The sequence below is a fragment of the Sipha flava genome, unplaced genomic scaffold (assembly GCF_003268045.1).
Source record: "Sipha flava isolate LNK unplaced genomic scaffold, YSA_version1 117_pilon_pilon, whole genome shotgun sequence".
Taxonomy (NCBI): Eukaryota; Metazoa; Arthropoda; class Insecta; order Hemiptera; family Aphididae; genus Sipha; species Sipha flava.
In genome coordinates, this window is record NW_020271741.1 from 1,431,620 (window position 1) to 1,443,844 (window position 12,225).

A 12,225-nucleotide genomic window follows, 5' to 3' on the forward strand; every position below is an offset into this window, starting at 1 on the left:
AATTTCAAACATATTTCCAACTAGTTTTCACAATTAAGGAATTTCGGGGAGCGGTGATTGCACAGTTTTAAATCACTATTCACCAAAAATCTATTTTTATTTGTACTTTTTAGATGCGGCCAACTCCACGTGAAACATCGTGTCCTTACCGTGTGTAGCGGATTGTTGTTCAGTAATATTAGTCTAATGTTGCTGGTACCAGTGAATGCATACTCGTCGATCACGCTGATCTGATTATAGCCCAACAGGATGGCCGTGACATTCTGAAGACCAGAGAATGAAAACTTCTTGAGCGAGCTGAGCGGTGTGTGTTGAATGGACAGCTCCCGGAGTCGATTAAGCCCGCGGAATGCGAAACTCTCGACGCTGCTTATACTGTTGGCATCCAGGGTCAACTTGCGCAGGTTTCGAAGCCCGCTGAATGCGTCAGTGGGCAAGTACGTCAAGTTGTTCTTGGTCAGCGACAGATGTTCGAGGGTGTTGGGTAGATCGCGAAGCGGCACGAACGTCAGATGGCCGGAATTACAAAGGATCTGAAACAATCAATGGAGAAACGGAGAGAGGAGAAAAGGAGAAGGGGGAGAGAACAAAAATTTAAAAATAAATGTTGGTATTTTCCCGTAGTAATAATAAATATATCGGTAGGATCGGCGTTGTGATTATTAAAGATACACATGTTCCGTAATGACAACTTGTTGACAAAAGATTGGTTGCCGTAAGAAGAATTACAAATTTAAAACCAACAGTGATGTTTTATTTTGCATACTCGAAAAAAATATTAAATACAAATAAATATCAGTCGGTTTTCATATATTTTCACAAGCACTTTCAACCGTTTTTACTCAAATTACATTAAATATTGATGTACGAATAATTTTTACTTTTTTTTATACTATATTATAGTTTTAGTGAAAAAATGCGAAAAAAGGGGCACTTATGATTTGAACAAGCATCGAATTCGCAATAAATAATAATCTGGATTAAGTATGTTATTAAATCCAGCATAAGTTAATACGGAAGACTTACACAAACTAAGTTCGAAAAACATATTCATAAAGTACAAAGATAGTATTATGTAAAATAACACTAGATATAATGAAAACGATAAATTATCGTAAGATAACTTAATACGAGACAAATTTGCAACGTCTGTTTCACATACGAAATATAATGTTGAACAGTTGAATATAAGTAGTTGATCAAAAATATAGATATGTCAAATAAAAGTATACCTACTCTGTGTGCTTGTTCGCATGTAAATTAGTAACTATTCAATGACAGAATCTTGACAGTTATCGATTATTTTATTTTATTTTTCCTCCCATTAATAAAATATAACTATACATATATGCGTTTATATATATATATATATTATTGAATGCGAATTTGATATCTGAAGAATGACTTTCACGGAGTACAGGGTGGGCACGGGAATAAGACCAAAATAAACGGGTAGGAAGTTCTAAATAAGGTCATTAAATCCGTCGAATAATGGCGTTTAGTTCCCACTATGGCACATTGAAGTGTACTGTCCCAAAAAAGCTAATCATCGGTCTGTATTTTATGAGAAACAAGAAAGCACTGTGATTGTAAATAATGTCCATCGCATAGATAATCTTAATATTTTCTTGAAACCAGAATTGCGCAGAAGGCAAACCATCAATCCATTAATATTTAATTTCAACAATATGAGGCTTCTCGCACTGCCACTGTCACAATTAATCTCATACGTAAGATTATCTCCAGTCATCGCATCTCACGTTTTGTGGATGTGAATTGGCCGACTAAATAACTCGACTTGACGGTATGCGAATTTTTCTTTTGAGGATATCTTAAGACACGTAGTTATGAATCAAAACATCGCACCTTGGATGACCATAAGGAGAAAATTAAAACGGAAATTTCAATAATGAATGAAAAATTGCTTCAGTGCGATAGTTCAAATGTTTTGGAAAGACTTGGGTGTCATATAAATTATGTTATTTAAAACAAATTAAATGGTACTAATTTACAAAAAATATAAAAAATAAAATATTGACAAAATATACATCTAACATTTACTGAGTTACCTATTTTCGTTCTTATTCCGTGGCTCACCCTGTATATATATATATTAGGGTGGTCCTTAGTTATAGAAGAAGAAATTTATTTTAAATATTCTTTGGCCAGATACCCGCCATTTTATTCATTATAATCAGTAAGTAATTGGGACTAAATTTGGTCATGATAACTTACCCCCTTTCCATGCCTCAAGAGGGTTGAAAATTTGTCATAAAGGGCAGTTTTGTAGTATTGTGAATTAAACTCAAAAACTATAGTACATAGCGAAAAAATGTATAGAAGTTTAATTATATATTTTAATGTTACTCATAAAATATATATTTGAAAAATTTGTCATAAGTCTGTATTTTTCAAAGAAAATTAGTAAAATACGAAATATTTTATTTATTTTGCAAAAGTAGATTTTTTATATTTATTCAAGTGTATTTGATAAAATATTAAAAATACAAAAACATTTCTTACATAAAAATTGAATAAAATTTAATTTCGTGAAAAAAATGTAATTTGTAATAGTCAGATTTATGTAAATTATTCTAATATTATAGCAGTTATAGTAAAATTTTATTTTAATAATCCCATATTATTATACAACATATTTTTTACAACATAATGTATTTTAATTATTTATTATAAGTTTATTTTAAAATGTCATGACTAAATCCCGGGTATTGCTTCTTATAATCTTGAACAATCTAAAATTGTAAATAATAAATTTCAATAATTGCTGTAATGTGCGAACAAAGGCAAATTAAAAAAAAAAAAAAAAAAAAAAAATTCAATAAATTCTTAATTATTCCACGAACATAAAATACTAAAAAATTACCTGTAACACATATTGTTTTTGTTCCTCTTGTTTCGTAAATTTGTCATTAAACTCCTCCATCAATTTTACACCTCTTTCTGCGTTATCATTGACAATTTTTAATGTACTTATAATATTCTTTGCTTCTTTATACTTGGTGGTCATTTTCCATAAACTTGGATTGTAAAAAATCTGGAGAGATACGAAATCTTTGAAAGAACTGTAACAATTTATTTGATATTGATTCAAATGGAAGATCTTTACATACAAAATGTTGAACGTCATCAAATTGTAAAACAATTTTTTTTTAAGACTCTTTTTCTTGTTCATCAGCATTGATTTCTTCTTTATTTATTTCTAATATTTGTTTTACCATTTTAAGTTTTGTATTATCATAAAATAAAGAAAATACGGCACACTCATCATTTAAGTACCACAAATGGTTGATACATTTTTCTAATGCTACTTCTCCTATTTTTCTATTTTGTTTTGTATAATCAACTAATTTTTTTAAAAAAATTATATCATTAAGTGGAGCTGTTATTGGAGCACATATCCATACCTCTAAATAACTTCTTTATAGTCATTTCTTGGATAATTACCATCGATTTTTTTTTTTTTTTTATACAAAATAATAAAACATCTTCAACTACATATTTTAATTCTTCAAGTACTTATGTCTGCGATGTCCATGTATTAAAATTACGTACATCTAAATTCATCCAATTACTTTTAAATTGTTTAAACATCGGAATATCAGGTCCAGACGTAACAGATAGTTTTGATATAACAAAAACAGCTTGTAAAACAATTTAAAAAATATGGTGACGACAAGCAAAAAATAGAATATTTCGGTTTAACTTTTGTTCAAGAAGAACGCATGCACCATTTAGACGGCCACTATTTGATGCAGTAGTATCAAATACAAATGCTTCAACTTCATCTAATAGACACTTATCGTTTAAAGCTGGGGCGGCCAAACGGTCGACCGTGGACGCTTTCAGAGTAGATCATGTTAGAATTTATTTTTAAACCACGTGCACAAAAATTAATCGTGGTGGTTCTGAACAAATTTTTGATAAGTTTCACCTGTAAAGTTTTTATCTTTTATTCTGGTTTATAAAAAAATTTTCCAAGAAAGTCGATCTTCAAAGGTGAAGTATATTTTCAGTAGATCGTGACCGAAAAAAGTTTGGCCGTCTCTGGTTTAAAGTATTATACATAGCTGAACATATTTCATTTCCACTCCCAGATGGTAATTTTAGAACTCCTTATAAATGTTCAACATTAGAAGCTGTGATAATCACAGGAAGACGATATATTGTGTCCCTACTTGTTAAGTCTGGTAGTAATTTTGAATCTCAATACACAACGCAATATTGTAGATTTACATTTAAAAAATTAGATTTTATAGCTTCAGATAATTGTTCATGACACTTTTCTCGAGCTCTTTTAATTGAAGATCTATTAATTATATACTCACTAGTATTGACATCAAATGATTCAGCTGCAGCTGTAAGTAAATGCACGGCATCTCGGTTACTTGCCTTGCATTTATCTAATGCCGCCGATAAACGGTGGTTTATAATTTCCTTTCTTGCTGGCTTGATTGTTGATGGGCCAGGACTTTCAAGATTTATAATTTCATCTTCATCAGTGAAGTTTTCATCTAATGTATACTCCATAGACACGATTGTAGTATAAAAAATTATTAGAAACATTGTTTTTGAAAGTAATGATTTCAAATTATTAATTTACAGTAATTTTAAAAATATAATTATAAAATAAAATAATTATATAAACTACCTGTCGATTTCGATACGATTTCATATTTTTGTTTTTCTAAAAACAATTTTCGAAATTCAAAGCCGGTTATTTTGAATCTTTACCCATCATACATCCACGACGTCTTTTTTCACATTGTTTTATTAAAAATAGTTTATCTTCGTGAATTTTTATAATATTTAAAGCATTACTATGCGCAATGTCAAATAAGTCATTTAAATTTTCTTTAAACGTACCTATTCATAATTTTTTTTTTTGTGTATCAGTATTTCTATTTTTATTTTTATCTAATTTTCTCCATTCGTCATAGAATTTTTTAATTATTGTTATGCAATTTAATCGATATTAAATTGGTATATGCGCTTTACGCGCTTATCTCCAAAAAGTTTGACATTCATCAAACACAAGACTAGCGCTATCGTGTAATGTTAGTTTGACTAAACGCATATTGTAAAAGAGAACGTTCAAAATATCTCTTTTTAATGGAAGCTTACTACCAGTTATTTGATTTTTCATAACACCAACCAAGAAAATGAATTGTCTTGACATAATTGAATATGTAAATTAAAACCTATACTTTATATAGGAACAATATTATACAATATTTAACAATGAACACTACTATAATCACAATTTGTATACATCGCCATACACTGGGTGAATAACAGAAAATTAAACATGTTAGTTAATTTCATTTTGACGATAGGTATTTAATGACACCAATATTGATAATGATAAAGTATAGTGGTCATAAATAGTTTTCAATACATGGTTATCTCTTATTACTGAAAATCATGATAAATCTAATATACATATCTTCTGCGTATTTGACTAAAATTATCATTTCCAAAATTATTATTATAAGTCTGTCTAACCTTTTTTTTTTTTTTTTATTGTTATTATCATAATTGCCTTGCTGTAATGTTTATACAATAAAAAAGCAAATTAAAAAAAAAAAAAAATTATTATTTTATATAATCCAAATATTACTACAATACAATGGCTACTCCATTGAAAATTTAACAATCACCTTCTTTAGGATATTCAATATTATAGATTTTTATGTATGAAATTTCATCATAATTTTAATATTTTATCAAACACTTGAATAAATGTAAAATTTATTTTGCAAAATAAATAAAATATTTCGTATTTTACTATTTTTCTTGGAAAATTACAGACTTACGACAGATTTTTCAAATATATATTTTATGAGTAACATTAAAATATATAATTAAACTTCTATACATTTTTTCGCTATGTACTATAGTTTTTGAGTTTAATTCACAATACTACAAAACTGCCCTCTATGACAAATTTTCAATCCTCTTGAGGCACGGGAAGGGAGTGAATCATCATGACCAAATTTAGTTCCAATTACTTACTGATTATAATGAACAATATGACAGGTACCTGGCTTGAAATTTTGAAAGTTAAAAAATAAGGACCACCCTAATATATATATATATATATATATATACCCCTGTATGTCTAATATCATCACGAGTGTTTTGTGAAATAAAGAACGAGAATTTGACATTCTGTAATATTATAACGTAGTATACACGTATCTGCATAATTGATGCGACGCTGAATCGGTGAAACTATCGGACGCGCGCAAACGGTGAAACACAATAGTGGATTTAAATATTGTATCAGCAGTGTCCGGTTCAGTAGTTGGAATGAACCCAAAGGAGATATCACATTATACACATTAATAAAAATAATAATAACGATAATAATACAACTTCCACTGAGTGATCATGTATGCGGTTCGCATACAATATACAAGGAGCGTAATAATTTTAAACTCTAAAAATTTTAATAATATTTAGGATACTGATATACTTGTTTCTGTGATAAACATATGCAGTCTGAATGACATGACCACGAGTGCACCACTGAGTTGGTAGTTATTAAAATCAGTGTCATCAAAACTCGCATGCCGTTCATTTGTCTGAAAAACGAAAAAAAGTTTTAGTAAGAAAAACAAAATTTTCGTAATGTATTTATTTATGTAAGGAAAAAAAAAGTTTTGAAAAAACACTTAAAATTAATTCGCATGCGGTGTCACCATGTTTAATTCCCGCAAGAGTTACGTGCGCAAAGCATCTCTACACACACATCATAAAGTTGTATAACTCATGAGTTTGTTTTTATTTTCGTCGTTAGGAGTATTAAGTTTTTCGGTCACGACGACGGGACGGTAGAACAGATTCGGACGACTTATTAAACATTCATAAAAGGTTAAAATACAAAGTGGTACGTAGCGGACTGTAGTGAGAAATCGTCGTCACCGACGCGTCAGCCGGTTGTAGAAGCCAGAAAAAGAGAAAGTGCGAACCAAATAAAACGGGGAAAAGTAAAACCCGAGTCGAGGACATTTGGGTGTTTATTATGATATGTACTGATGAAGCCATGGCGCAAGTGGAAAAAAGGCATTGACGAGATAAACAGTCGTGAAAATTTACCGTTCAAACATATCGCGAACGAGCGAGCAATGGCAAAAGTACATGAGTGGTCTACGTCCGTCCGACAGCGCCGTGAATAGGTTTACGTAATGCGTTCTATTAACGGATGTGCTTGCCACGTGTCCTCTTGGGCAAATGCATGTTACCGTCCTGATGCAGTATCGAAAACAATACACGAGCCGACACTCCTTGTCCACCTAACCGTCATCGCTACGTCACGCGGTGTATTCAGTCGGGTTCACATTATACCATCCACATTCTGAAACGAGTGATGCCAATACGTACCCATCGTTCGGATTAGATAGGTAATTTTTTATACAGGTAAAGATAATGCGACTCGAATTTATATGGATAAAGATAAAAGATAAATTAATTCATATCTATCTAGACAAAGATAAAAACCCTTTTACCTAGATGAAAAAAAAAAGATACAATATTTTTTTAAATCTTTTTAAACAAGTGCAAACCCAACTCATTTTAGAATTTTTTTTTTTATTATTATAATTATCTTATTTGTTTTTTCCTTGCACCACTATAGCAAATTTATATATTTCAAACACAGATTATATGTTAAATAATTTTTTTTTAGAATTTATAAATTATTATTTATTAAAAAAACATTGGATAAATAACTGGTAAAATTGAATAACATATTTTTTTAATTAAATATTAATGTTAATATTTTATAATAATAAAATTTAACATTTAGCAATTCCATAATGATTATGATTAAAAATAATTAAAACATAAATTAAATATTCACTATGTGAAATTCAATTTATAATCATCCATAATTTAAAATGCAAATGTTAAAAATTAATAAATAATTAAATAATATTTAAAAAATATTAAATGTTTTATACTCATAAATTATTAAATAAATAAATAAACAAATAGTTTATAAACTTAAATAAGTAAATAAATAAATTAAAAAATTCATAGTCTAGAATGTTATTATATTTGTAAAATACGACTGGTTTTTAATTAAAATTCATCTCGTTAGATGTATACAATAAACATTATACCTATCGGCATGCAATGTAAAAAACCATTATCGTTATTTATACATTTTTTTTAAAATTATTAATAATGTCCTATAACTTATAAACTTTGATTAAGAATTTCAATAAAAATTACACAAATTTTTTGCACAATTCTGATGATCGAAATTATGAATTTAGATAATAAGATATACTTAGAAACTATTTATTAAGATAAGATAAAATATGAACAAAAAATTCATCTAGATAAGTCCGACTACTTTATGTACCACGACAACTGTTTTATTTTTTTACTACCTGGGTAATAAATCATAATTAAATATTATATCATTCCTTCATAGAATTTATTAAAATCTGCAATAATCACACGTTCAAAGTTAGAAACAAAATTTTCGGCAACGCATATATGGTTATTGTGGTAACGTGCGATGAATTCCTTGTATACCGTATTACGTGATTTTTTTTTTTCGGGAATTCATAAGAAATCTATTATGGGGAAGTTCAAGAGTCAAAATTCGGGACTCGTACAGTACAACGTAAAGAACATAATACGGTGTTTAACAGATAATAAAACGGTTCTCGTTGTACAAAATAATTATAATGTGCATGTACGTTATTGCGTCACGTGTTTTGTGTATAACGTGGTTGTTTCGTGCCGCTGTAATATACACTACACCCTCTGGCCCCTTTGTGGTATACCATCGTCGAAGGATATTTAATAGGTGAAGGATTTTAAGTGGGTAAATTTGAATACAAGAAAAAACACTTGCGCGCATTCTCCGACCAGAATGTATCGTGTGTACTACATATATTGTGTGTGTGTGTGTGTCTGTGTGTATACATATTGTAGATTTGCACTATTCAACTATTCAATGACTCTCATTGAGGACCACTCGACCACTCGAATACATTACAATCGTTTACAAAAACGCGTGCGAGTAAAACACGCGAACGCGTTGTTAAGCTCGTTTTTATTTTTATTTTTTTTTTTTTACTCATGTAACTAATGCATTTTTCAAGTATTTTTTAACACGGTTTTTATTCATCGTTACACTACGTTTTACAATATTATAAAAGTACCGAATGCAAGCAGATTGCACGTGCATTTATCGACTCGTTTAAATTTGTGCACGAGCTCGTCTTTCTACGGTTCGATATTGCAGTTATCGTTTAAAATAATAACAATAAAAGGTTATTCTTGAAAATTATTAGCATTGAATTTTTCAATAATAAATGTTCATAACTCAGTATTTGTAACGCAAATCTCAAAACCGTCACTCAACCCCTTTTATGTAAGTACATAACTATATTTCAACATAGACATATAGAATTACAACGCAGCGCACAATGATATCTATTCGACGCAGGTAATAAAGGTAAATTTAAATGTACTATGGTTAAAAATCCGACATCAAACTAGTTTCAGACAAGTCCCATTGTATCTTTTCAAATTGCGTTTCACACAAAATATCCCTTTAGCCTTTCCGCGTAATTGGAAAGTCTTTCGATAACCTTCTCTTTTATTCGCATATTATATTATATTTGCTTATATCTTTTCCATCCCTATCTTTCAGCAATTTTTAATAAAATTGTAATAATTTATTGAACTATTGAGTCTTAAATTCGCGTCAAATACAAGTGCAACTACTGTTATATTGAGAAAAAAAAACATTATCCATCGCAATCACCGTACATGTGCATCACGTACTTGTATATATTACATCGTGCATACAGTAACACGATATATAAATTATTATATTTTTGTCTTTGCCGTGCAAATTACACGCTGTGCTCAACAACACGTATAATTGGTATTTGTTTTGGATTGATTACGCGTCGAATATATTAATTAATATTAATGAGGTTTAAAAACATCCGAAATCTTGAATTACCGAAACGCAAAGAAAACCAACACGCGAAAAGCAATAACACGGAGATTAGGTTCGGTTCACGTGACGCGCCAGCTGAATTATTAGAATACGAACATATATTATGCGTATAAATATACGGGAATAGCAGCAGTGGGGACGTAATCATATTCGTGAAATCTTTTATAACGGTAGATAATACGATTTAAAAGGGGAACAAATTTCTTCAGTTTTTCAAGATAAAAATACACGTATTTATTTCTGATCTTTGTCCCATTCGCGTCCCGGTTGTCTGTAGTCGGTGAAGTTTAATCTTGTACCCGTTTCGGAATTAGCTAAAGCTCTTTTATGTACAAATTTGATTGTTTTATATATTCCGTCATCCTCGAGAACGCGCGTAGGGAGAGATGAAAATACGTTTTACCTCTTTATTACTGAAAAAAAAAAAAAAAAACGTTTACGATATTATTAAGGTAATGCTCGACTCAGTTTTATTGTCTTTATTACGTGAGTATTCCACCCGGGAACCATGCACACCCTCGACCCTAACCGACTATATCATATTTTTCGTGCCAACCCCCATTGTCTAGGACTAAATCGAATCGTGGGTGAATATTTCCTTTTTATTTTATTGCACGTTCCCCGTCGTTATACGACGGTAGGCTGTTGCTATTTCTATAAGTATTTTATTCTAAAAACGCACGACAATACTATTCGTTTGGTTGTATGCTTTCTACTGCAGTTAATTAAAAGGAAAGACGAAACATGTGTTCTGAACCTAACATGACGTATATATAGAGCTCAAAATTCTCCCGGTACAACAATGATCAACGAACCGTTATATTACCACATTAGAGTTGCCATAAATAATTTCCGAATACGTTACCTAATGAGAGTATAATGTATCTGAAAGACTTTTCCCCTATACGTGTCTTAAACAAATATTTTTCGGCAAATTGAAATCGACATTATAATATACTATAATAATATTATTATTATTATTATTATTAGTAGTAGTTGTAGTAGTAGTAACTGATATGTATAGCATGCGCATATACGAGTATTTATACAATAATAGTTTTGAGAAATTTCCCGTTTCGCTTAATTTACTATACATACTAAATACTGCAGCTCTTACGGGCGTTAGGCATAGTATAAAACAAAATATTACATACTTCATAAATATTATAGTCTATAACACAAGTTATGTTTTGTAACACAAAAAATGTACAATATTCGGAATAATTTTTTCACGTTTGGGTAAGGTTTCATTAGGTTAGATTATATTAGGGAAAATTAAGTTAGGTAGAGGAAGTATTGGGAAACCTGTTCCATCTTTGCCGTCGGTTCAAATAAAGAAAAAAAAGGTTATGTTAGAAATATATGTATATAAATTTAATATATATTGTACACCATGAATTATTGTCACTTGATCTTTCAAATCAAATATATTAAGAGGACGTCTTACAAGTATATATTCGTCCGTAAAACCATTTTGCACGGGAACGAACCGAGGAGGCAACAGTAATAACTAAGAAACGATATTTTCACTATATAAAAAGGAAAATTTTGTCTGTGTAATATAATTTTTATTTTTTCGATATCAGAACTACAGAAAAAGTTATTCATGTTAAAAAATACAAAAATAATAGATTTTGAAATATTCAGGACTTTTTTCGTATAAGTGAAATCAACAAAATTAAAACGATATTGCATGGATAAATTTCTCCTTTTTATGTGGTGAAAATTTTAATTCTTAATTATAATTGTAACTTTCTCGGTTCTTTCCCACATGAAGCATTTTTTACGTAATCATTTTAATTTTATTAATTATATTTAATAAGATGATATTTATCTTTGGCTATAATATACTGCTACGGTCGTTGCAATAGTGAACATAATTTTTCCCACCATGATAAACTGAAATTATATTAGTCTGGATTTGGGCCACGCCTCGCCCTATGTTTATCGGCATTTAGCGCGCCCATAATAATTTCCAGAAATAGTTTCTATCAAAAACATAATAATATTGTCTATGATTTCGATCCACAATAATTTAAGATTGATTTATATTTACTATATCTACTAATATAAGAACACCTATACAGCAGACAGTATGTTGCTTTTATTTGAATGTTTGTCTTCGACTTGCTAGACTTTGTTTATTGTAAAAATGTCTCCTAAAAATTTAGTTCGAAAAAAAGATCTACTGAAAAGAAAGCTGTAGGTTTGAGTAT

The 12,225-nt window shown here is 29.8% G+C and overlaps 1 protein-coding gene and 1 pseudogene across 2 annotated transcripts in view; both read right to left on the reverse strand.

Moving 5' to 3' along the window:
* The window catches only part of LOC112693357 (leucine-rich repeat-containing protein 70-like), a 59,036-nt gene that overhangs the window by 1,882 nt on the left and 44,929 nt on the right, over positions 1–12,225 (reverse strand). The window contains exons 1-3 of one of the 2 annotated variants that reach the window (XM_025568384.1): positions 7,120–7,145; positions 6,497–6,605; positions 150–533 (exon numbers count right to left, since the gene is read on the reverse strand). In XM_025568384.1, the coding sequence (XP_025424169.1) occupies positions 150–533; positions 6,497–6,605; positions 7,120–7,130 (504 nt within the window). In that variant the 5' untranslated portion in view covers positions 7,131–7,145. Of the gene's footprint in view, positions 1–149; positions 534–6,496; positions 6,606–7,119; positions 7,146–12,225 lie in introns of those variants that run through there. The other variant, XM_025568374.1, reaches the window with a different exon arrangement.
* LOC112693366 lies at positions 2,682–3,239 on the reverse strand (annotated as a pseudogene).